This window comes from Convolutriloba macropyga, chromosome 8 (assembly GCF_964194025.1).
Source record: "Convolutriloba macropyga chromosome 8, txConMacr16.3, whole genome shotgun sequence".
Classification (NCBI taxonomy): Eukaryota; Metazoa; Xenacoelomorpha; order Acoela; family Convolutidae; genus Convolutriloba; species Convolutriloba macropyga.
Genome location: NC_134475.1, coordinates 18558493 through 18586145, shown reverse-complemented (window position 1 = coordinate 18586145; position 27653 = coordinate 18558493). Strand labels below are relative to the sequence as shown.

General features: G+C 37.1%; 1 protein-coding gene across 1 annotated transcript; it reads left to right on the top strand.

Annotated features, from left to right (window-relative positions):
• The first annotated feature begins 467 nt into the window (after positions 1-467).
• Positions 468-27653, top strand: LOC142343981 (uncharacterized). The gene is made up of 2 exons (XM_075395402.1): positions 468-853; positions 26541-27653. Exons 1-2 carry the CDS (start codon positions 649-651, stop codon positions 27203-27205), a joined length of 870 nt encoding a protein of 289 aa, XP_075251517.1. The 5' UTR covers positions 468-648; the 3' UTR covers positions 27206-27653.

The following is a 27653-nucleotide window of genomic DNA, read 5'->3' as shown; positions in this document are numbered from 1 at the left end:
AATAGGAATACCCTCTTTCTGGATCTATTTCTAATTGACATTTTTTGGTGAATGACTTTTCTTGCATATCTGTTTTTTTTGCGCACTCAGCGTATATCTTATACAAAATTGCAGCACCAATTGAATTAAACAACAAATTTGCCTGTATTGAGATGAAAAGCGCCACAAAAACCTAAATGGCTGATCTAAAGCAGTGCGAGTTTGCAAACCTGATTTTCAGGTGCGCCTTCTCATGTTATTTATACGAACAAAGCTATAAAACATTGGTTTTTTTAATATTTCGTATCCGATCTACTTGTTTGATAAATAATTAAAGCCACAAAATCGTACTTTATCTTTCATTCATGCTGTTTTTCAAGCAGAAATAATGAGTGGCTGAAAAAGCCACCTCTAAAGTATAACAAAGAAAGCTACAACAAACTCAAAACAAAAAGAGCACTTCAAAGCTTAATCAGAGTTCATTCAAGAAAATGAAAACAAAAACTTTTTGTTTTTTCGTCGCTAGTAATTGCTCTTACTACGTTTGGTAACTCCATTTTGGCCAAAAACATGCAGGCTCGTCAAAAGCAATTCGGCCTTTAAATTCTTAAATAGTAGCAGAAACATAATTTACGAAGTAGCCAGTTACGAAGTCAGTTGTAGCATAAAATGATATGCAATTCAAAATCGCCTCAACCTTCACAAGGAAGCAGGCAACGAAAAGAAAGTCAGCACTTTTTGGGAGCGAGGTATAAGGAACCAAGAAAATTGTTACGTCGGAATTCAAGACAAAAAATCAGCGGCATCGGATCGATGGGCTCTTCTGTGACCTCAATGGACTACCAGAAATCAGAATGGGACATTCTGCCTAGAGGTAAGATTCCATATTGAATTCTTTTTGATGGTTTGATCGCACTCTTATCGTGTCAAGTTTGTCAATTTTCAAACGTTGTCATACATTTTCGATATTTACCATAAGCATCAACATCCACGAAGAAATTCTTTCTACTATATAACCGAAAACACAGCTGTTCGTTCTGATAGCTCCATGTTTGAATAACTTTGTTCCAACAAACACAACTACCCAAAGACGAAGATCAGTGAAAGCTGTAAGGCTTTACATGTAGGTTAGTACAAAATTCATTTTCAAGTTATTGTCAAAAGACTTTTTGTATTTTGCTCAATGTGATCTCATCGTATCTCTTGATCCTTAATGATAGCATAGTTTCACAGTCACGAACAGTTCTTCAGTAAAAGTTCACTAGCTCATCAAAAGATTCAAATTGTTTGCTGTTAGCGAGTGGCCTTGCACTTTAGCTTCATCAACTCCTTCGTAATCTGATAATATTCCATCCGCAGAAGATCTTAAAAATGTAGCACTGTTGATTGATACGGCGTTCGAATTTTTCTCGCTTCAGTATTGTTTTTCTCAAGTATTTGCCTCTCGACTGCGAGCATCTCGACTGCTCGTTGGCAGTTCCATAGACCATATTTCTTCTTCAAAATCACAATCACTTTAATTCATTTGAGTGCTTTTTAGACGCAGTTTTGAAAAAATGTGAAGGTAACAGTGCTTTGGTTGTGTTAATTATGCATACGTTTGCCAAATAATGAACAAGAATTTGATAGAAGGTTTCATGGGTTGGATTTTGTCGAAGTAAGAGCGAGTCCAAGGGAAGTCGTGGAAGGTTGTCTGCATGTACTGTACTGGTAAATCCACATCCGTGATCTCATCATCGATATGCACTGTAAAAGCTAGACAAAGTATTTGTTCTCCACTCCTATTTCACGGCCATACCATTGGTGATTCATTAGTGACTTCTCTCTTTGCTGTAAAGTTTCCGGGATAATCTGTCCCGACATCTGCTCTGAGTCTTTTTTCTAGAAGGGTTAGATGATCTTCCATTATTTTGCTGAAATTTGGCTGTGATTCTCGTATCAATTTCACATATGTTTTACACGCGATCAGAGTAGTCACTTGTTCGTTAAAAAAATTGTTCACAAACTTCTTGGACAGAAGTTCACCTCCAGAACATCCAAATTCTGGACAGTCTGAGCAAGTGCCATTTGTCACTGCCTGTTCCTGATTCACTCAATGCGGAAAACGAGCAATCTCAGATGCTTTGGTGCCCATCCCATCATATGCTTCGATGTGTCTCATATTACCCTGTAAACGAAGTTTACCAAACTTACATTTCCAGTAGTGCTGCTGAGTAATACGCACCTTTATCCACTTGCTTTTAATGACCAGTTGTCATTTATACATATTCCCGTGCTGCAGACATGCTATATTATTATATTATACACTGTCGGCTCTGATACCGGAGAGTTTTTTCTGAAGAATTGGTTCTAACTAATATATTTACCTACTGTTCGCTTGAAATTAATTTAAGAAATATTTGAAAGGTGCCATAATTTTACACAGGTGTTGCAATTTCTGGTCAGTGCGAAAAAAGTTGCTAGAGTGCAAATTAAAAAAAAGTGTTCAAACACTTTTATGTATGCAAATTGCTTCTTCGGACGCCAATTGGTTTATCTTTGGCCTTGCTTGTTGTTTAGGCTCCAAGTGGTCTTTTCGAAGTTGCACCCAACTTCTTTGTTCCCAGTAAATGGCTTGTAATTTTAGAAAGAGCGCGCCGAAACCTTTGCTAGACTGATTCTTTGTTAAATTTCGGTCAGTTTAATAACAAATAAAGCTGGCTTTCTGTTAAAGCTGTCTACTTGTTTTCATTCAAAGTCTTTCAATCATGAGATAAAAGTTGGTTTTATTAACTCCATCTCAACGATTAGCTATTGTTTTTACTGTATTTGGAGAAAACAATAAAGTACATCTTCTCTGAGACGCGCTAGCAAATTGCCATCGAATTCTCGTACAACTTGGAATAGTGACCAAAACAAATCTTTTTAAAGTGTTGTTAACCTCAACTTAGAAATCCTAGTTTTGCGTGGCATTCTGATCTCCCTAAAAGGAGTGTCTATTAAATACTCAGAAAAAGAAGTGTCTAATAACTTTTTAAGACTCATAGGGCCCCATTGTGGGACCTTTGTGTTGACTTTGTTTGCTTTCTTCTGACCTTAACAATTTGCCACACAGGTCATATTCCCCTTAACAATTGGCTCGACAAATTGCAGCACCAAAAAATGTTAGTTGGTCAATGGTCTGGAAAGCATTCTCGTTTTCTCTAACACAGTTCAAAAAAGTTCTTATAAACTGAGAAGTTAAAAGCAATGAACACAAATTTTTAAATTAGACAAAAACATTTTACAGGATTAGAGTGCTATTTTGGGCCACGTTTACGTAGGATTATATTATTCTTTTCATGACAAGAGTGTGAAAACGAGGGTTCATTCAGATCAAAATTTAATTTAAAAATTGCACCTGTGAGGAGGGTGAAGTATTAATGATAATCAAAATGTCATATCAAAAAGCACCAGATTTAACGTTCAGTGCTCTTTTTTTTCAAAACTTGAAATTCTCTGAAATGCAGCGAATTAATCGACAAATCAATTGGGGAATTAAAGTTTGCTATATGAGAAAAAATTTTGAGAGATATACAGATCTCTTAGTAAAATATAACAATTTGCCTGCAGAACTTTTAATAAGCCAGATGAGCGTTTCAAAACTTAAGAATGATATTTCATTATTGGAATCAGATGGCACTGAGAGTTTTTCTCTGAGTGGTAATGTCTTAGTGAGAAAAAACAACAGAACTGAACAGCTAATTCTCCTAAAGTCGAGCAGTCGATCATTACAAAAAAGAAGCATCCAAAAATGGAATAAACTTCCGCGTGAAGTCCGGACTATCAGATCACGCTCAAAGTTTAAACACATGTTAAAACAGCATCTGCTCCAACAATTCAAACTTGTACCGTTGGAAAGGAACGTTGGTGGCTTCAAAAGTTATTTTTACCTTTAAAAAACGGAACCACTAATTTTGATTTTTAACATTGTACTAATTTTGTATATATAATTTTAAACTTGTAATATTTAACCCCCGGGATATATTTTCAACTTACTTGTTCAAAAAAAAGATGAAAACTGAATCTGTGAAGGAGGTTGTCAGAGAATGCTATTTGTCTGAGAATTTGTGGATGTAAATTTGTCAGTATTGGATTTGACCAAACCAGTTGGTCAGGTGGATCTGTATTATGTGTATCTTGTGTTTGTGGTGAAGTAATATTATGATCTGGATTCATATAAGTCTCAACTGTCTCAATAGGAAAACCAATTGGTGCAGTAACATTTAATTGGCCACGAGGCGACGGTATCATACTAAGTCTCTTTTTCGTCTGCACTTATTTCATAGGTGTCAATGACACTTTCAACTTAACACGTTAAGTTAACAGGTTGCATAAACTGAGCAGTTCACTCCAGTAGGTTTACGTATGTACATAGACAATAAATAGATAACATAAGAGATAAAGTGTTTATACATAGATATGATAGATCTTGGTTGCAAATGCTGAAGTCCTTTTGCTTCCTGTATCTCACTCCCTCCGCTATATGAAACTCTTTTCTAAAATGTTTCATCTAAATCTCTAATGTCCTCTGAATTCAAGTCTGAAATGTCGTCTCTGATTGGCGACACGGGTGGGGTTTTGTACTCTTGTGAAGTTGTGCTGCTTCTGAGTGATTGTGGTATAGTTGCGGATGTTGGTGATAGCTTGTCTTTGGATTCCATGTTGTCATGTCGTTTTGTAGTGCCCTGTTGGTGGAGTGGTTCTTGTTGAGTTTTGAGTTGGGGTTGTGCGGTGTCTTGAATCTGTGCTGTGTCTTGTTGTGTGGATGTTTGCTCTTGAGTCGAGTATTTGTTGTGTTGTTCCAGTAGGTTGTTCGAATCAGTGTGTGCTGGTACAATTGTGATGATGTTTACTTGTTCCAATCTGATGCGTTCTTCCTCTAATTGTATCAACTCTATTTCTCTGTTCTGTTCTGGTGTGTTCTTGGTTGTGTTGTCTGCTTGGTTATCTAAAAATACCACTGTTGGTGTGTCTCTCTTGGTTGCTTTGATCTTTGACATAGCTTTCTCAATTTTGGGTGTCGATTTGTACTTGGCTTGTGTTTCATTGATTATGATGTTTTCCGGGCCAATTGGTGGACTATCTAATGATGTTAGCATGAATAATGACGGATAGTTAGATGTTATGATGTTAAAATTTTGGTTAAAATCTGAGTCGATTGTGATTTGTTCTGCATTCTCCGATTGGAGTATCTGCTCTGCATTGATTGTTAAGAATGATCTATTAACATCAAATTGGGAACTGCTCTGGAGGGCTGCTTGTTTCGAACCGACTTTGAAGTCTTCACCAGGGGACTTTTTTGGGGTCCTTTTTTCTCCAGATGGTTTCTCTCTTTGGTGTTGTTGGTGCCCTTCTTGTCGGTTGCTGACATTTCTGGTTTTTTGTTGCCGTTTTTCTTATTGTTTCGGGAGTCCACTTGGTGTTGTCAACGTTTATTGGGGCTGACCGTTCTTGTATCTTCTTTTGTTTGGCTTCTTCTAAACAAATTTTTTTAATTTTCTCTTGGTTTCTTTTATATTCACCTACTGTTTTACACGCGACCATGTGTATTAGACGTAGTTTATTTTCTACTATTTGATGTGTTGGTAGTGTTTTCTTTTCAGTAACGATTGCTAGATCATTTTTTCTGATTACTGTATTTCTTCTTAATGGTGTGTCTAAAGTGATTGTGTGTGGTGAGTATCCGCTGATTGTACCGTCTTCAATGATGTTCCATTGTGGTGCAAGTGTGTGTCTTGGTTCTTTGGTTTTTCTTGCGAGTGATTTTCCTGCTATGTTTTTGCGTGTTCTGATGTATTTTGTGGTTTTGTCGCCTAATGTGAAATGTATTTCGGATGGAGTTATCTTACGTGTTGGAGTAGAGATGGATTTCTTTCTGGCGATGGGAACGTTTTCAGAGTTGTCACTATCTGTGTTAATGTCAACCAGTTGGTTACTTTGTGCGCTAGTACTTGGCTGGGTTGTTTGTGTTGTCTCGATGGGTTCCGGTGCTGCCTCATTGTCCCTGTACCTCATGTCCAACTCGTCCTCTGAGTTGCCGTCCCTTCTCCAGATTTCCTCCATTGTAAGGGCATTTTGAGATAGTATCTTCTTGTCTAAACATGTATTGGTCATGTTTTTGTACGTGAGGTTTTGTTTTGATGGTTTAGTTGTGATGTTGGAAATTTCAGTGTTAGGTTTTCGTCCGAAGTGTGCTTCAAACGGAGTTATTTTTGTTGTGGAGTTTGGTAATAACCTGATGTTTTCAATAATGTTTGCTACTCAATTTGCTAGTGTCACTGTTGACCAGTTGGGGTCCTTATCTAACACTGCTAAGCGTTTTTTTTATTGTTTGTATCAATCTTTCTATCATCCCTGTTCCTCTATGATCACCAGCTGGTGCTAGAATTAGTTTAATGTTTCTGTTTTAACAGAATAGTTCAAACTCTTTTGCTTTAAATGCTTGTGCTTGATCACATCCTATTGATCGGGGTTATCCGTGTAGTCTACAGTAGCTTTCTAAGTATTCTATTGCTGTGTTTGCGTCGCAATTATTGAATGTTTCTGCATGACGAAACCGAGAGAGTCTGTCAACAGTTACTAGTATGTAATTGTTTTGTGTATTGTTTTTGAATGGTATTGGACCTGCAAAATCCATATGGATTTCTTCATTTGGTTCAGTTAATTTTCTAAGTGTACCTATATTGTTTTTTGCGAGAATTGGTTTTAGGTTTTTACCTTTGTCAATGCAGTGACGACAGCTCTGCGCCTGGGCGACAATTTCACTATGGATATGGAGATACCATATCAGACGCGCTAGTGCAAGCATACCCGCTTGGCCGGGGTGCTTACTGTGAATAGTTTGGAGTACTAATGGGCGTAACTTATTGGGAATGACAATTCTATTGTCGAATAGTAGGCAGCCAGTTGGTGTAACCGATAAGTCTCGTCGGATCTTATGGTAGATTGGATTTGTTTGTTTAAGTGTTAACCAGTCTTGTTTTATAACCAGATCTATGATATGGCCTAATTCTTTCTTTGAGTGTTCTGCCAGGAATTCTTCGTTGTACACTCTCATTAGATTTGCCCGGTACTCCGGCGTGTGTACGTCGTCAATTGCTGTGAATAGGTCCTCGTGCTAATCATTTTGTATTGGAATTATTCCTTTCCCTTTGTTAGATCCTGCTTCCGTCTGGGTGGTGCTGTCGCGTAACTGTTTATTATGGGATAGGTTTGTAATTGTTGTTTGTGGATTCATTTGGAGTAATTTTTTGTTGGGGGCACGTTTTCTTTTTCTAATTTCGATATCAAAAGTGTTTTTGTTCGGATTATTTCTTGTTGTAATAGCGATTAATTTTGAATTGTGTGAGTTTAAATTTTGTTCAATAGAATGCAACTTGTTCTTAGCTGTGTTAAGGCAAAAAGCGTGTTGTTCGTTTAGTGTGTTGGTTTTACCAATTCGCTTGGTTTTATTGTGTGTTTTAACCAAGCATGCTTTATTTCTTGAATTGTATTTATGACATACTTCTCGTCGTCTTCGCTTTCTGGTGATGCTTTGCCTGATGGGTTTCTACTTAAGTAGTCAGCGAAACCCATATTTTTTCCTGGTATATGCTCTATGTTAAAGTTGAATGGTAGTAGTCTGTCTACCCATCTAGATAATCTACTTTGGTATGTTTTGTTTCCGCGATTATTTTTTAATGCTGATAGTAGTGCTTGATGATCCGTTTGTAAAGTAAATCTATTACCATACAGATAGTATTTAAAGTGTTCTAGTGCCCATACTATTGCTAAAAGTTCTAGTTCGTTGGTGCTGTATCTTTCTTCCAGTTTATTCAGAAATCTGCATGCATATGCTACTGGTTTCCAGATGGAGTTATGTTTTTGTTCTAACGCTGCGCCTAAACCTTTTCTGCTGGCGTCGCACTTAACTCTTGTTTCTTTATTGATGTCGAAGCGTTTGTTTTCTGTTATATTTATTATTTGTCTTTTTATTTCCTCAAATGCTATTGTGTGATGGTTTTTCCAATCTAGTCTGTTCTGTGATTTTGTGTTATTTTTTGATAGTAGTGGTCGTAGTGGTTCTGATAATTCTGCGAGTTTTGGTGTAAACTTTATTAAGTGGTGTATGCATCCCATGAATGATCTTAGTTGTTTCAACGTTTTTGGAATCTCGAGCTTGTATATTGATTCGCATTTCCTTTTGGTTGGAGTTATACCAGTTGGTGCTATCTGAAATCCTAACCATGTTTTCTCTTTCTTTGCAAATTCACATTTTTGTAACTTTATTGCTAGGTTTTCTTTGTCCAGTTGGTATAATATTTTGTTTATTTCTTTTTAATGGTCGGCTATGTTTCCCTTCGTTATGACCAATTCGTCGTCTAGAAATGCGAATTTGTTTTGGCAATTTTGTAGTGTGACACCTATTGTTTTTTGAAATGTTGCTGGCATGTCGGTTAGGCCGTAGAATCCATTTAGAAATCTATACGTTCCTGTTGCTTTTCCTCCGAGTATATTAAAGTTGCAGTGTTTTTGTAGTTCAGGGTCTAGTGGAATCTGACTGTAAGCGTATTTTAAGTCTATTTTTGAAAAGTAAAATGTGCCAATTTCGTTGCTCCTTTCGGAGGTGTATGTTGCTACCGCATCTATCAAGTGGTCAATGCTTTGCATTTGATATTTGTTTTTATGAATAGCATCATTCAATTCTTTAGAGTCTAGTGCTATTTTTACACTTTTGTCCTTTTTTACTGTTATTACCACTGGGCTTATGAAGTACTCGTCTGAACATTTCTCCAGGCGTTTTATTTGTTTGTCTTCGATTAGATTTTCTAATTCTTTTTCAACCCGTTCTAATAGGTGTAGTGGTACTCTTCTTCCTTTATGTTGTGTGGGACTAAAATTTTCTTTGAATGTTGATTTTGCCATCTGGTTTTTTGATCTTCCTATTCTAGTGCATAGGTGTGGGTATTTTTTGAATATCCATTTAATTATGTTTTGTTCTATGGTGGTGTCTGAAATTAAACCAACTGTCTTACCTATTGGTTTGGATGCGCTCAGGTGGATTCCCAGTTTACGTAGAATGTCTGTTCCCATAACATTTTGTGATAGGTTGTTGACCAGCAAAATTTTGCAGTTTGTTGCCTTCCACAAGCCTGAGCTGAGCGTTATGTTTAGAGCATCTTTTAATTGGATTTCCTGGTTGTTGAAACATTTGTACTTCGTTTTTTCTGTGAATTTTGATATACTTGCATCTTGATGTTTGCCTATTAAGTCTTTGACAACTGACTCCTGCATGAACGATCTGGGAGATCCTGTATCCGCTAGTCAATCTATTTCTGATTTTCTGAAATTTGTCTTCACCCAGAATTCTCCACTTGTGTCCTTATTGAGTGATACATTATTGACTTCTTTAACACCAGTTGGTCTTACAATGTTTATTGCCGACCAGTCTTCCATTAATTCCTTGATGTATAATGCCGCTTCTCCATCAACTGTTTCGCTTTCTTCTTCCGGTGACTCCTGTTCTTTTTCTTCTTGGATGTGGCGAACTCTTCGTGTGTTTTGTGGTGGATTCTGTGGTGTGTATCTGTTTTCTTGTCGCGGTGTTGTGGGTTTCTTTCTTTCTGGCATTGGTGCTTTACACATTGATGTGTAATGTCCTGGTTTCTTACAAATTTGACATGTGAAGTTTTGTGCTTTGCACATGTTTAAGTGATTTCTTATGAATGGTTGTCCGCATTTGAAGCATGGTTGTATTTTGCCTGTGGGTGGTGTTGGGAGAATGGGTTGTTTGAATGGGCGTAGTTGTTGTTGTTGTTGTTGTTGTTGTTGTTGCCGTGTGTTGTTTCTAATGTATGAAACATTCGACCAGTTGGTACTGCTTGAGTGTGCTCTTAATATTTCTTGTTGGTTGGCTTGACCTCTTTCCCTATTTATTGCGAAATTTAGCACTTGTTGTGGGGTTCTGACCTCCGATAACAAGTCCATTTGTATAGAAGTGTTTGTCATGTTAGAGATAAAAAGGTCTTTTACCAGATCTTCTTCTAGGTCTTTGAATTTGCACATTGCTCCGGCTTCTCTAATTCTACTGTAGAATGTTTCTAGTGATTCGTGTGTTTGTTGCATGGATATGAAAAATTTGAATCTGTCGAATGTGGTATTGCGTGGAATAGTGAAGGTAATGTTGAGTTCGTGTACTAGTTCGTTTGTGGTGCATTTTTCTATCTGTGTGTGTGTGTGGGTTTTTCTGATGATAATTTCTTCTGGCTTCGGCTCCGAGTGATAAATAAATAAGGCTTTTAAATTTTGTGTCCGCCTCGTCCCACGGGATTCTGTCAGCCATTGCTCCTTTGCGTTCGTTCACCTTGCATTCGTTTTCAAAATCTACTCTTCTCCTTTCATTTCGTTGTTCTCTGTTTCTGGCTTCATCCTCTGTTTTTCCTTCGAATTCTTCCTCGTATGTTGGTAATGTCGGATAAAATAAATCTGTGGGTTGTGGTTTCAGTTTGAGTAGTTTATCTACTTCAATACTGTCGCGTGCCATTATCGCCATTTTCAACGTGCAGAACCATTGTTTCCACTCTATCGGGGGTGTTGCGCCTTGTTCCCAAAATGGGTTGACTCCTAATGGAGTTTTCGCTGACTGCGCCATTTGAAGGAGGTTGTCAGAGATGCTATTTGTCTGAGAATTTGTGGATGTAAATTTGTCTGTATTGGATTTGACCAAACCAGTGGGTCAGGTGGATCTGTATTATGTGTATCTTGTGTTTGTGGTGAAGTATTATTATGATCTGGATTCATATAAGTCTCAACTGTCTCAATAGGAAAACCAATTGGTGCAGTAACATTTAATTGGCCACGAGGCGACTGTATCATACTAAGTCTCTTTTTCGTCTGCACTTATTTCATAGGTGTCAATGACACTTTCAACTTAACACGTTAAGTTAACAGGTTGCATAAACTGAGCAGTTCGCTCCAGTAGGTTTACGTATGTACATAGACAATAAATAGATAACATAAGAGATAAAGTGTTTATACATAGATATGATAGATCTTGGTTGCAAATGCTGAAGTCCTTTTGCTTCCTGTATCTCAGAATCATTTTTAGAAACTCACATATTACGCCATTATTAGTATAAGCAACAGAGAATATACTCTTAATTATGTGTTTGTCTCATTAGAAAAATTGAAATCTTTCATCTGAAGTTTCTAAGTGTTGATGAATCCAATCACAATTTCCACTCCTTTTTTATGTCAAATCAGGTGTATAAGTACTCCATATGTGTCAAGATGTTTCGTATTGAGAGCTGCTGCTTGTTGACGATTATGAGGGCTCTGATGAATCAAATTGTGCTTGTCTGCAGATAGTGTTGCTGCAGAAACGTTCTGCCGATATAGAGGTCCAGTACCTCAACACTGAATTGTGCCGCTTTCACATTGACTTCATCTGGTCCTGCAATGTGATTTTCGTTCAAAAGAATGTCCAGGTTAAAGTTTCATGGAATCGTCTGATTTTTTTTATTCATTACGCAAGTCAAATTTAACTTTTGCTGGTCCAGTACTTTGGCGCAGTATTAGCTAAATTGTAGTTCTGCCCTGCGTTTTATACTGTGATTTTACATCAGTGTGCTCTCCATTCCATTATCCATTAGCCCATGCATTACAGACGAAATATTCCGTTTTCTCGACTCACATTGATTCACAACTTTGGTTTAGATCACCACCCGGGTCGAATGTCCTCCCTAAAATCCTCCCATTTTGATGTAAGAGTGGGGGGGGGGGGTAATTTGTCCATGGGGGTTAATTGATGTAAGAGTGTGGGGGTAATTTGTTCAGAGGGGGTAAAATGATGTAAGAGTTGGGCTGCAATGGGAGGACTTTTGAGGAATTACCCCCCCCCCCTGACTGAAATTGCCCTGTAAGAGTGGGCTGCAATGGGCTGCAAAGGGAGGATTTTCAGGAATTACCCCCTGACTGAAATTGCCTTGTAAGAGTGGGCTGCAATGGGCTGCAATGGGAGGAATTTTCGGGAATTACCCCCTGACTGAAATTGCCATGTAAGAGTGGGCTGCAATGGGAGGACTTTTCAGGAATTACCCCCCCCTGACTGAAATTGCCATGTAAGAGTGGGCTGCAATGGGCTGCAAAGGGAGGAATTTTCAGGAATTACCCCCTGACTGAAATTGCCTTGTAAGAGTGGGCTGCAATGGGCTGCAATGGGAAGACTTTTCAGGAATTACCCCCTGACTGAAATTGCCATGTAGGAGTGGGCTGCAATGGGCTCCAATGGGATGACTTTTCAGGAATTATCCCCCCTGACTGAAATTGCCATGTAAGAGTGGGCTGCAATGGGCTGCAATGGGAGGACTTTTCAGGAATTAATGAGAGGGTAAAATGATGTAAGAGTTGGGCTGCCAAGGGGGGTAAAATGTTGTAAGAGTGAGGGGGTAATTTGTTCAGAGGGGGTAAAATGATGTAATAGTTGGGCTGCCAAGGGGGATAAATTGGTGTAAGAGTGAGGGGTAATTTGTTCAGAGGGGGTAAAATGATGTAAGAGTTGGGTTGCCAAGGGGGGGGGGTAAAATGGTGTAGGAGTGAGCGGGTAATTTGTTCTGAGGGGGTAAAACGATGTAAAAGTGAGGGGGTAATTTGTTGAGATGGGGCAATTCTAACAAGTATTATTCATATATATGAACCGTGAAGAGTTGGACAAGCTTTGAACCTGGGGGTAAAATGATGTAAGAATGGGGCTGCATTGGGACGATTTTTTAGGAAATTGCAGCTCAAAACTCTTACATCTTTTTGGGCTGCAATGGGCTTCCAAGGGGGGTAAAATGGTGTAAGAGTGAGGGGGTAAAAGACAAATTAACCCCGAACTCTTGCATCGTTTTACCCCCCTTGGCAGACCAAAAAAGATGTAAGAGTGGGGGGTTAATTTGTCTCTTACCCCCTCACTCTTACACCATTTTACCGCCCTTGGAAGCCCAATGCAGCCCAAAAAGACGTACGAATTTTGAGCTGCATTTTTCTAAAAAATCCTCCCGTTGTAGCCCCACTCTTACATCATTTTGGGCGGAAAAATTCAACCCGGGCAATTGAAACTAGGACTATTATCAGATACCGAAGTTTCAGGAATTCGGTTTCTTTCAAAGATCTAACTTTGCTATTTTTTGTTGATTGTCTATGACGTTGTAATTTCCGCGGGGGAACGTATACCCGCCTTAAGCCCGCGGCAACAGCTAAGATATTTCTTTGGTCATTAGAACAGAGATAAAAATGTAGCCGCTCTCAAATGGTTGCTTCTGGCAAGGTTGACGTGTTCATCCGATAAACACAAAAAAGAATTTTTCATTATTCAGGAAAATGTTGAGCTTCATTGCTTAATTCAGGGCAAAATCCTATTTTCAGGCTAATTTTTCTGTTCGGTTCTTTTGAGGATATGATTCATGACCCTTTGTCAAAAACAAACAAGTGAAATGGATATGCAATAAAAATCAATGTGTGATCTGTGGCGGCTATACTAGAGGGTAGGGGGTGCGAAGATTCAAACTTCTGACTCGATGGTCGTACTCCTAGTATACGCTATCTTTCTAAGCTTGATTAGTCTCATAAAATTAGTTAAGGATTTGTAAATTAGTTATAGATATGTAAGTTTGACTAATTACTCTAGTTATAAGATTTGCTTTAGCTTTGTAGAAATTTAACATAAACGTTTTACAGCACAAGTTGTATGATTATAAGAATTACAATTAGAGTTATAAAATCTAACTTGTAAAAAGGAAAGGGTCGGTAAGGTTAGTAAAAACTTTATTAGCTTGAATCATTATCAGTAACTAATTATTTTTTCTTAGACAAAGTTCTGATTTGAATAATATCTCTAACTATTCCCTTATCGTAATAGTTGAGAAAAGTGTTTAGTAATTCCTCTTTGAATTACTTTTATTTTGAGATTACTCTCTCAATTTGGAGTTATTAGATTCTCAGTTTCTCTGAGTTATTAATTCTTAATTTCTCAAAATTTTACTTTTTGCTTTGGTATATATAGTTTTTAGAGCGGGATAATTCCCGCGCTGCTGGCTGGATGGCAAAATTGTCCGCTGAACATTTTACGCAATGTGAATGGTTCAGCTAATTGCATCATTCTATTTTTAGAATGATGTAATTTGAATACTTAGCTTAGTTAAGCTAAGTATTCTATAATTCAAATATAAGAAGTAACTTGTACTTCAGTACATCCCGACCTGGTCCTTAGTGGAGTAAAATGAAAATCATAGCATCAATAAAAGGTACTCAAATACGCATTAATAAAAAACTACAAGTAAGAATTTCAAGGTTTACAGTTATAGATAAAAAACAAGTTTTTTCTTCTCCCCGGCTCAGGGATTCGAACAATCTTCGTTGCCTCGAAAATCTCCCTATCGATACAGATTTGTTTCTATACTTAAATTCTTTGCTCTGCAGGTCTTTGTTTTTGGGTTATAGGAGACTAGTTTGTAGGGGTTAGCATGGTGGGTGTCGTACTGCATGGTGGATGTTAGCATGAGGTTAGCAAGTGATAGGTCGTACTTGGGGTGTCCTTTGAATTTAGGGCTTGAAACTTTTTATTCAATTTTAATTTGTCTGCTATTTTTTTCGTGTACCGCAAAAGTTTTGGGTTGAATGGCTGCTACTGGTGGTTGAAGTTGCGATGGTCCTGGTTGTGGTTGTTGTTGAGGTTGCTCTGATGGTTGCTGAATATCTCGTTGCTCATGCAATTGTGGTTCCTCGGTTGTCAATAGGTATTGTTCTACGATGTCGATAGGAAGTTCCGATGGAGGCTGATCGTCTAAAAGTTCCTTAAATGCTGGTAGAAGAAAGTCGTTGTCATCTAGTGCTATGTTCTAAAAAAGATTTATATAAAAGTTATTTATAGGTGTAATTATTTACATTTAATTACACTGGAGAGGTGGGGAAATCATCAATGTTAGATTGCTTTTCCCTCTCTTGCCTAATTGTTTGTAGCTCACTATGGATAGGAGGGTATATGTCTATAGTCGGCTCTTTGTAAGTTGGAGCTTGTACTAAATGTTCTGAGTCGTCTCTTTCTTCGGTAGGACGAAATACCGAAGTTACTGTAGACTGGAAAAGTATATTAAAAGTAGCTGATAGTATAACTTTTCCGAAGCTCACTGAGGCTCCTGTAAATTTTTGTATTCGTAGTGCTCGAATGATGCAAACCACAATGTCAACTATAAATTTGACAAAAAGGAATACAGCAAAAGTCATTCAGCATTGTTCTAAGTAACAGTGTACTCGGCCAAAGGCTTTTATATACCGGTTATGTAAAAATTGTGACAAGATTAGAGAATCTAAAAATATTGTTTTTGTAGTGTAGTAGTTGCTATAACCACTAGGCCGGCTATTATTATGTTGAGTTTCAAATAATTCACGAGAAAATTTTTGCGCTGCGTCTTTCATTTCAGAATTTAAAGTTACCTCGTTCCAAAATGCAATAATGTCTTCTTTGACACGAAAGGAAACCTTTTGTCCATTTTTTTAATTTCATTGAAACCATTTTGTGTTTCCGATTTCTGGGTGCAAATAATGCTGGCCCAGTGACTTGTGTTGTACGTGGAGTTAATTCGATCCAAGAGTTATCATTTTCAATATCTAGTTGAGAAAAAATTTTTTTGCTTGTTGTTATATGGTTGTTGTTCAGCAGTAGTAAAGGTTTGCCTGCTAACCGGATCGATAAAGCGAACCTTATTTTTTTATAACACAGGTGTTCTATCATAACAAGTATCCATTATCTGTAAAGGCGAACAAAATTTAGGACAGTGATAAAGCCAGGCTACCTTGTCATTAGTCTCTAGAAACAAAGATCTATTATTAGTTAACAAAAAACCAGCGAGCTTAGGGCTGAGACGCGAATATGCAAGTTGTGCATTCTACAGTAAACGTTCGAGTTCAAAAATTGGCTGTATAGTATTTATTTCAGAGAGTTGTAGCCTTCGGAAATTAGTGTACTGAAAAAAGTCGAATTTAGTATTTAAATGCGCCTCATAATCTATCTCTGTTCGGGAGATATTAAGCGACTTTATTGAACTGTTCGGAAGTTTAGTAATTCTACTTATAGTGGGTAGAGGTTCGAGTGCCTCTCCTGTATTCATATTAAATCCGCCTGTAATTTCAACATATAGTGTGTCTTATGGTGACGGATAAACTATATTATTGCTATTACATAGTGATTGAAGCTTATTGTACACTTGAAATAGAAGGCTTTGTTTTTTTCTGACTCTATAGAGATGTAATAGTTACCTCCTATTTTTATCATTTTGCCTTCAATTTGTTCTCTTACAGCGAACAAGCAATTATCTTGTTTTTCCCAAGTATAAGCATGGGGGTCGGTTGAAGTGCTTTGACAACCTCGTAGGTTAACATTTAAAGTTGTATCCTGCATAAACGTTTCAAATGTATCGTCAATTATCCAGCCAGAATAATCACATTCATTTGGATTTTCTCCAATATTTGGACCGGAATTTTTTTATGTAAGTTGTTCTTTCATTTGATTTAATCGGAACTTCTTTTCCGTTAATATTTATTTTACTAGTTAATCCAGCCTGCCTACACTGTTCTGGAGTTAAATCTACGTCTGTGGTAATTGTGCTACGTTTTGCATCAATCCCACTAGCGTCGAAAACGCCGCAATACCACCTAAGGCTTTGGTGGCTTGCTCTAAACATAGTAGCTTCTAATTTTCTTCTAAAGTCTTCTTCTAATTTTCTTCTCCAAAATTTGTCCATTGTCTTTTGAAATTTCAACATTTTGCGGTTCAATTTTACAAGTAGCGACTTTGTTTAGCGAGTACATTTTGATAGAGTCCATAGTTGAACAAAACAATCGTAGTGAGCGACTTATAATGATGTTGCAGTTTTTGCATACAATTGATGGTGAGCAGCTTTTAAATCTGTGAAAATTTGGGGGCTTGGGTTCTGACAAATTGCATGGGGTATAGATAAAACTAAAGTTGCAGTCACAATTAATTTTGTGATAATATCTATATGTTTGTTTTTGCATAGCAGAAACAGAAAACGAAGAAGAAGACTTACCTCGTTAAAATTTCTTCTTGGGTTTTCGGTTTCGATTACCTCTCCCTCCTCGGGGAACAGAGATTCAATTTCGGTTTTCATTTTTAAAAATGAATTTTGGAGTAAATGTAGTATATGGTTTGAAGTGTGGATGAAGGATTCAGAAGGATGATTCTTATAAATTTTATCGAGAAATTATAGTATTCTCAATGGCATTTTGTCCGTCCGTGTGGGATATATTTTCATTTCTTTATAAATAGAGAAATTTTCTGAGTGTAATACTAGTCTAACTCTAAAAATGATGCACCAAACTGTATTAAACCTGTTTAAAGAGGCAAATTACTCTGCCTACGGGCGCTCAGATTTAAAACTGGATGCCAGAGAGATGAAATTTTTCCTCTCTGAGCAATATATATCTACTCAAATTGTCCTCTCTGAAGAGGAGTTTTATTCGCTGCGAGTTGCACAGGAATTTTCTTTTAATAATAAAGAGAGAAATATAATAAGGCATGCTAATAGATGTCCGGCTACTGTGCAGTACCTAAGATGTTGGTTGGGGGAAGAGGTAAATTTCCTAATTTACAGTTATTTTTGAGAATATAGTGGGGTATATAATTTTCTTTGAATTTTAGTTCGAGCGTAAGCTAACAACTCCGAACCCTGAGTGTCATTAAGCAAAGATGAACTATGAATTCGAGCTTTGGCGAGTGTGGTGGACCCCTGAGACAGCAAGAGCTGCTCAGCAACTATATGGGTTGGCTGTTGTCCTGCGATGCGGGCATCTTTTTAGACTTTACTCTCACCCGCGAGTTCATTAAACTGATTAACAGTGTTAGGGCTCGATTATTATAATTTTTGTAATCTTGGTTTAATTCTTTTTATAATTTGTATATTTCGTTTTTGTAATTTCGAATCTTAATAAAGAAAATTGTACAAAAGAATTGTTTCTTTTGAACTTTGGGAATTAAATCTGATGGAAATGTATTACCATAGCGTTTAGGTTCAGTCCGTCTTCTCTGCGGTCTGACATCAGAATAAGTTTGGTTAGGATTAGTTTTCGTTTTTACTGGGTGGGGGGTTGAACTATTGATAGGGCAAAAAGTATGAGAATTGGATGTAGTACTTTGTGAACTACTTTGGGGTGTAAACAAGATCCTGATATGTAGTGCACTTTCACTATCAATTTTATTTGTTTTGTATGGGCTGTTAGGCGCACTCCGGCACGGGTTAACAGTAGTTGAGTATTCAACTGGTTGTGGTGATGTTATTTATTCAGCCTGATTACTTGCGTTGTTAATAATAGGTCACGGCATATATTCCGGGTTATTAATTGTTTGGCGATTGAATCTGTTTATTGAGTACTGGATGAACTCAATCATAGCAGGCCTGTGAATCATGATAGTTAGTACTATAGTCCTGTACTAACTTGTCTATTTCTTGTTCTTTAGGAAAGTTTTCTATTAAATGATTTCTATGCACTACTTTCTTTCGTTCATTCGAGTCGTGAACAATTTCATACGTAGTGTTAGTAATTTGTTTAGTAACAGTAGAGGGTCCAGAGCCCATCTGTAATATTATTTTGGATTTCAATAATCCCTTAGCGTGATTCTCTAGTAAAACTTCACGACCGATTTTGATTGTTTTACCCAATTTTAATCTGTTCCTATACTCGTGTGCCTTGTTTGTAACTCGTCGACCCCGAGTATATGTTTTAAAATATATTTTTTTGAATTCGTTATCGCGTTGTAGTATAGTACTGGACAGTCGATTTTGCAATAGCTTAGCTACCTTCTCGTTTTTAAAAGAATTTTCACAGTGAGTATGTAATGGAAGGTCTTTAGAATACTCTGAAAAACAATTTCTTCTGTTATCACGTAGTAAGCCAAGCTTAAGGGAAATTGGGATTTGCGGTTTAATGACGAATAGTACCTCGTACGGAGTATATCCTGTACTGTAACTTAAAGCGGTGTTTTGCACAAAGGCAAATTCATTAGTAGGATTAGCCCAATTAGACCCGGTGTCGTTAATAAAAGTGCGCAAATAATTTGCTGAGTTCTTATTTTGTACTTCAAACTTGCCGTTTGTCCAAGGTGAGTATGAAGTTCGCGGTTTTAATGTAATTCCGAATTCATACGTACAGTGTAAAAAAAAACATTACTCCAAAGTGCAGTACCGTTGTCACGTACTATTTGTTGGGTGATTCTGAATCGTGTAATATATTATTCTATTAATCTAACAGTTTCTGGTGCATCAGCAGTTTTTGATGGATATACTTGTATAAAGCAAGAGAAACTATCTACAATAACTAGACAAAATTTAATTTTGTTGCTACAAGGCCTAAATGGGCCTTTGTGGTCTACGTGTATAGTATAAAATGGGGTTCTTTCTAATTCTCCCCAATGTTCTAAGGGTGCTTCGTTCAGATCATGTCTTTGTGGTTTAGTTTTTTTGTCAATCTAAACAGTCATGTACTAGCATTGTAATCCATTTGTACCTTCCGGGCCAATAAAAGAATATACTAATGTTAAATGTGCATGTATCTCCATGGTTCGGATTATTATGTGCTAACTCAAAGCATTTCATGAGTAGTGATAGTGGAGCACAGATCTTTGTATCGTATAAACAGTTCTCGTCTGATTTATTGCAACATAGTAAATCATACTGTTCCTCGAGTAGTAGAAGGTTAAATATATTTTTGTATGCACGTAGTCCTTTACAATGCTTAATTGTACTTGTGCTCGGCGGTTCTTTGCCTGCCTTTAACCAATGGCGGATGGTTTGTAAAACCGGATCATTTATTTGTTCGCGCAGAATTCTATCTGTTTCTAAGTGAGTTTGTTTAGTAATTGTTTAGTTTGTTAATTCTTGTAGTAAGCCTTTACAAGATACTTTGACTAATTCTGTATGTAGTGTTGTCGGTTCTACAATGTCACATTTGAGCGTGCGTTGCTTGTATTCCTCTTTTGCTTGTTCTAGCTGTTGTATTAGGGACATTTCTACATTCCCTTTTTGTATATCTAGCCAATGTTCGTCATCGAGACCGTCGTCTATTGCATGTACCTCTTCGGGTACTTCTTCATATGTATGATCGTTAAGGCTTTCTGTAGATACATTTTCCAGTGACATTTTTTGTATTTGGTTCATTTGTCGTCCATATCTGAACGAATCTGCAATATTGTATATTGCACTACATGTCTGTTCTATATCTTCACTTGCGTCGTTGATACTAAAGTCTTCGTCAGTTATATTTAGTATTTTCTTTTCCTGTCCCGGTATGTGTGCAATAAACCGGATAACTAGTATTTGGTGGTGCTTTCTTTTCATCACGGTGTAGTATTGAATAGTTTATCGGCTTGTAATTCGATGTGTAGAAGCAAATGTCCTTTGGAACTGTTTTGTGTTCAATTTGGAACTTTCTCGTTTCTTCTTGTGGGACTTGTCTACTAAGTTATTCGGGGAAGGAAAGGTTTTAACTTTCAGTGTATATTATCTTTACATTTTAAATTTAGTAAGCAAAACTTGATACTTAAAGAATTTATGCGATAAATGTCCGCCGCGTGACCAAAAGATCAACATAGGTCTGTGAACACAAAATAGATATATTGGGTAGGGGGAACCTATAACGAAGAACTCGTAAGTTTGTAATGCGGATATTATTCCGCACAGTTCTCTATGCTGTGGGGACATTTTCTGTTCTGCTTTATCGAATACACGGGAATTGGTGGATACAATTCGTTTCTCTTCGGGGAATTATTGTATTAATATACTACCAGTCCCTAAATTAGAGGAGACAGCGTGTATATGAAAGGGATATTTTGGGTTGGGGATAGCGACGGAAATATCGTTCGCAATTTTTGCTTTTAGTTTATCGAATACTTGCTTGTGGTTATCTAGCCATTCGAAATTTGTGTCGTTCTTAACTAAATCTTATAGCGGTTTTGCGTCAATATGATAGTTTAAAACATAATTTGCATAAAATCCCATCGCCCCTAATACGCTGAGGACGTCGGTTTTTGATTCTGGCATTTTCAAATTTTGTATACCGGCAATGCGTGAAGTGATTGGGCAAAGTGTTCCTTTTGATATTACATGCCCGAGAAATTTCAATTTCCATAAGATGAATTTTGTTTTATCCGGCGCAGCTTTTAGGTGTCCAGTAGTGCATGACATTCATTTATTACTGTGAACAATTCTTGTTTATCTTGCGCTTGTAGTAGTGCATCGTCAATATCAGTAATAGCTTGCCTTTTCTTTATAAGCGATCCAAATCCATAGCACATAAGTTTACTAAAGAAGTTCGGAGGGGGCTTTAAGCCGTATAATCCGACTTGATAGGTAAGTTGACGTCCACCTACAATAAAACTAGTTAATTTCTGAGTTTCTTCCGTAAGGGGAACTTGATGATAAGCGCACGGTAAGTCACTACTTGTAAAATATGCTCCATTTATTCGTGTCATTAAAACTTGAAGTGGCTCGAGTGGCCAGCTAGAGTTACTTGTATCTGCAATTGAGTTGAGGTAGCGAGCATCAATTACAAGTTTTACAATCATTCTTAGGAAATATAATAATTGGGTTTACAAACCTATTTTATAAGCTATTTAGATCGTTGTGCTCATTTAGCTCGCGTATTTCCAACTTGTAATAGTACGTCCATTAATGTTTCTAATTTATCACGCAAAAATGGGGGAACTTTGCTGGGACGTTGCTTTTTAAACCGGCAATCCTTTCAAGGGGTATATGAAATTTCTGTTTTGTGCGGCTGACATCATATTTGTGATGGGAGTATGCATCCTCATCAACTAGCAGAACTTTTAGAAGCACTCTGATTTCATCGTCTGTTAAATCACTCTGTGTGAAATCAAACTTTTTAAGGTTCTCGATATAGTTTGCATAGTTTCTACTTGCATATTTTGGTCGTGTGTCAAGTCCTTCTTGAACAACTTCATGAATAATGAAGTGGTTTTGTTCGTTTGTTCCGAACTTGGGGAATTGTTCAGAATTATTGGGCTTGCATAATGTTTTTGCGTCATTTGAGAAGTCAGTTGCTATTTCAGCATCATTTTTGCATTTGTTCAAAATTTCATCACCTACAATCCCAAATATCTCTTCGATGCTTTCATCTGTATATTGGTTAATTTCGGCTTTACTCCCATAAACGTATATTTTATTTCCCGAAAAATAAAAATCATTGTATAGCAATGGATATATCTCAGACCAGTCAATTTTGTTTGATCCGCATGCAATTTTTGGCATAGCTATACATCTAATGTTCTGCATTAGAAGTATATTGCGAAGTTCCAATAGTGCGGTTGTAATACTTTTGATTGTCGGTTTACAATTATAATTTTCTTTAGTTATTAGACTAAAGATTTGGTGTCCTAATCTAGGAGCAATGTATTGTAATACTTTTTGGTTTATTGTATTTCCATCACGATCGTTCACTTCTACTTGCCACTTACAATGTTCTCTCAAGTCGGGGAACTTTTTACACAACATAAGTGCAAAACCTTTGCTCATAGCACAGTCCTTAGAGACTGTGCGTACAATAGCCATACTACTATTGAATATTGATTAATCTTCGTGGTTAATAAAATTTATGCAATTATCTGACTCGTTTGACTCAGCCTCTTGTACTAAGTTAACAATTGTACTAAGCATGAAACAACTTTCTAGTTCCTCATACTTATTTAGTATCGAGTATATGAACTCACTACAGTCAGCATGTTGGTTTTGCGTGTATCACGACTTAATCATATATCACATACAGCGTACCCGATAAAACCTTTATTAAGTGTAATAGGGTGATTTTTGTGGTTTTCTATTAGTATAGGTAGTTTTTTCTCTTCTCGTGTACAGACTGTGTTAATAAACACTAGTTCTGTTTTTACTGTATTTTTGCGCGGTAGAAAAGAAGTGCCTTTGGGGGTAACATAAATCAGTGTTTTGGTGTTTGTACAAGTAGGTTGATCTTGCCTGTATATAAAGTGGCTGAGACAAGACTATTGCTTCTGTCTCCTATAGCCGTGGATACTGTTTTTCATTATTCATTGTTCCAAAACTGATTACTCCTGTGTGTTCTTTTAACTCTACAGCAGGACTATCGAAATACAGAGCTTTAAAGAAAATGTGACAGAAGTCAACACCAATCAGGTTAGACGTTCCTTCTTGTGTAACCCGTACTTCATAGTTCGCTTCATACTTTCCGTCAGTGTCAAAGTATGATGTTACTGTAGTATGGCCTAGCATACGAATTTGTGATCCATTATAGGATTTTGTGATATTTATGGCTGAGAAAATCCTCATGCAAGGGTTCAGTTTTTGCATTTCTAAAAATGCGGGGTAATTTTTTATCGTACATGTCGAGCTTGGGTCGATTAGGTATTAAATTTCCAATCCACTATTTTTATTGAAGTCTCCGGTGGTGAAATTGTACATATTTAGGTAAACCCTAGATTTTGGATTGCTTTTTGTAGTAACTTTTGGAGACTTTAGAAGTTTAAAGGGAAGAAATCTGTGATAGCATCGGTGTTATTATTTTGGTCATAGTATTCTGTTTGTTCGTTTTGATCCTCTACCCATGGACAGAGTGGGACGAGCGGGGTTAGTGTGCGATTGGGAGGGATAAGAACGTTGAAAATTTTGATTCTCACATTCATAATTTTGTCTCGCGTCAGTTTCACGCGGACTAAACTGGTTGTTCTGGGGGAACTTTTGTTCATAGGATTTATTATAATTATTTTTTTAGTGTTTATTCCCGTACCAATGATTGTCATGTCCACTGTTAGTATTATTTGGGAGATTCTGGTTATTAAAACACGGCTTACTGTTAGTCTGTTTTTTGTAGTCAGTACTGAAGGATGTCTTTTTCTCGTTTTTCTCGGTGAGCTCTCTTTTCTTTTTAAAAATCCTTCATCAATCCTATGCTTAGATCAGTTAGATATAGAATGCCCATGATTATGGCAAAAGTTGCAAAAGCGTGTGTTATTATGGCCGTCCTTTTACAATGAGGTCTTTAAAAGGCCCTGAGTTAATAGCGCTAACCTTGTTATTTCTTATTAGGCTCGAAAGCTCATTAATTTGTGCTTCAAGGCTAATAATTTTATCATTTGTTTGTTTTACTCTGCCGTCAGTGCTAACAGTAAATGTTAGGTCTTTTGTTTTTAAGTGAGTTGTTATTTCATCCCATGTTTTATCCGGATTTTCTATTCTATATTCATGAGCTTTGCGCCTTAGAGATGGAGGTTGCAGACCTCTTATAGCAAAATCAATGTACCTTTGCTCTCTTTTCTCTGCTGTATTGTTAGTTCGTTGGCAATTTGAGCAGGGTTAGTTATCCTCGCAGGTATATTCTCAGGCCATCTTCTATCAACAGCGTGTTTAATACGGTGGAAATAATTTTTCATTAATTCCCCTTCCTGTCTAGTGGCACCTTCCACTTCCCGTCGATATTTGAATTGATCACGGCTATCTGTGAATCTATTTTTGAAATCTCCTTTAATTTGGTCGAGGTTTTTGTGGGTTCTACAGTATTGAACCACTCTAACGCGGTTTCTGTTAGTAGTGATCCAAATAGCGCTTTGCGCCTATTTTGGTGATATGTTGATGCAGTAGGGTCTGTAGGTATCGCTGTACCTAAAGAGAAGTTTATTTTTTGTTCAACGGAGTTCCAGAAATCACTTGCATATTGTCTTGGGTCGTTTCCCGATAAAGTGACAAGTGACATGTTGGGATGAGAGAGGGGGTATCAATTAATGTTTTTGTTACTGTAGTAGTGCCACCTGATCCGGAGCTTACTGTTGTTCGCCACTTGTAGTACCGGAGGTAGTTGAAGAGGCCGCACTACTTGGCGTTCCACCGGAGGACATTATGTTAAATTTGTTGTGTTATTTTCCTGCTTTAGAAAGATAGAATTTGTTTTGCGTTCCTCACTGGTCGCACCAGTTTATACTAGAGGGTGGGGGTGCAAAGTTTCAAACTTCTGATTCGCTTGTTGTACTCCTAGTATACGCTATCTTTCTAAGCCTGATAAGTCTCATAAAATTACTTAAAGATTTAAATATGTAAATTGGACTAATTACTCTAGTTATAAGATTTGCATAAGCGTTGTAGAAATTTAACATATATAATTTACAGCACAAAATGTATGATTATAAGAATTACAATTAGAGTTATAAAATCTAACTTGTAAAAAGGAAAGGGTCGGTAAGGTTAGTAAAAACTTTATTAGCTTGAATCATTATCAGTAACTAATTATTTTTTCTTAGACAAAGTTCTGATTTGAATAATATCTCTAACTATTCCCTTATCGTAATAGTTGAGAAAAGTGTTTAGTAATTCCTCTTTGAATTACTTTTATTTTGAGATTACTCTCTCAATTTGGAGTTATTAGATTCTCAGTTTCTCTGAGTTATTAATTCTTAATTTCTCAAATTTGTACTTTTTGCTTTGGTATATATAGTTTTTAGAACGGGATAATTCCCGTGCCGCTGGCTGGACGGCAAGTTGTCCGCTTGGCTGGACGGTAAAATGCCACTGGACATTTTACGCAATGTGAAAGGTTCAGCTAATTGCATCATTTTTTTAGAATGATGTAATTTGAATACTTAGCTTAGTTTCCAAATATAAGAAGTAACTTGTACTTCAGTACACGGCATCTTGTAAAAAGTGAATTGAATGAACTTGATCTATAAATTGACTTATAATATAAAAGAGTTAAATTTTCAATATCAATTCACCACATCAAAAATCAATAGTGATTTATGGAAGATACTCTAACTTCACATGCCTATTTTGATTTTAAGGATTTGTTTCTTCGTTATATTGATTGGCGGCTCATACTTTGGGTAAATTTGGTAAATTTTCGCTGTTCCTGTTTAATCAAGTCACGTTCAATGGAAAATTGGTTCGCATTTGTTGAACATACATCTATGTTTTAAAAGTAATCACGGGTCGTAATCATTCAACAAGATGAGGTCTTTGAACCCAAACATAGATAGACCAGACGGACTAGCGTCGACGACCGAAGTTACGCACAATCAGACCGGGCAGGATATGATCACATCACTTTGTGCCATAAAAACCGATGCCAGACCATGGACCAGACCGAACAGATGTAATTTTGAAATCGCAAATTGAATACCTCTAAGTACACTTAAAATCGGAGCTAGGAAGCAACAAATTATCACTCTGCTTTTTCCAAATTCATAGCAATTTTTTTTGCTTCATATACACCTCCACTACCTTTTAAGTCCTCAGTTGTAGACATTGGTTTTAGATTGTTGCTCAAACGGTCATTAGAGTTAGTTATTTTGGAAATTTTGGAATCATGGTCTTCCAAACAGTAATTCGATTCCGTTTGATTTCCGTTGGTCTGATTTTGCACTTTTCATGGTGAAAAGTAGCATAATCAGAACCCCGATCTTAGTAGAACTGCAGGCTTATGCTATCCTGATTCACTACTGCCCTACTGTGTTACTATGATCCAAGATTTTCCAGGTAGCGGCAGCACACTTCACATTCCAAGCCTTCTCGGCGATCTAATTTCAAATCACCAAACCTCTTTTGAAACTCCCAGTCGACATGCAGCAAGACCTCCAAGAGAGTTCAAGTTCATAGACCATGGAGATGTTCAAATATTCGACGCAATTCCGAACCAAGAGGAGCAGTTTTCAACGGTAGTTGTAATAGAAGTAGAAAAAAACTCAGAAAGCCCTGAAATTAATATTCATGATCAGATTGTATCAAGGAGCTTCAAAGGATACAACCACAACTTTTCAAAAGGCCCAAGATTGCAATCTGGGAATGGAGCAAACCCAAACTATTCCCATCTGAAGAAGGAGCGAATCTCGCCGACCAATCTTAGATCAAACAACTCAGGTCAGCGGCTAGGGAAAACTGAAGGCACTTTATCTGGTTCCATTTCTCGCCAGAACCCAACAAATAACCGGTTAGGATGTAATGGAACCAAATTACAACATTCAAACTCAGAGCCGAGAAACTTAAAAGCAGCGCAAGAGAGCAATTCATACAGGTTTTCAGAGTCTCGAAACTCAGAGGGTTCTTTACTGTCGAAAGAATCCGGTTCTGGAATTGGAGACGATGATGACAATGCCACGACATCGTCCGCTTCTCTTCATTCGGAGAGTACCTTCTACAGCTGACAATGAAGTGACGATTGAAAATTAACAGATGAACTTTCTGCCAATGTACATCAGTCGAAAAACAATAATGTAATAGATTGCTGTATACCTTTGTGCAATCGAATCGTTGATTGATTGCTGACTTTTCTGCTCACAAAATTTTTTGGAAACAGAAACAATGATCGAAAAAAGACATAAATTTCTGCGAACTATTTGTTTCGTTTACCCCATGATCAAAATTTTGGTTTCATTAACATGTATGATCACCTAACAATTTCTACTAGAGCTTAATTTTCCGTCGTCGCGGTTATTCCGTTGCTGATGTCTTATGAAAAGGCTCAACAGCAATAGCGTAAATTTATATTATCGTTAATAAAAAACTGTCAGCCAACCTTTAGTTCTAAAAACAACAAGAGCTTATATTGTTATTGCTTGTTTTTCAGCTGTGACGAGTAAACCATTTAACTGA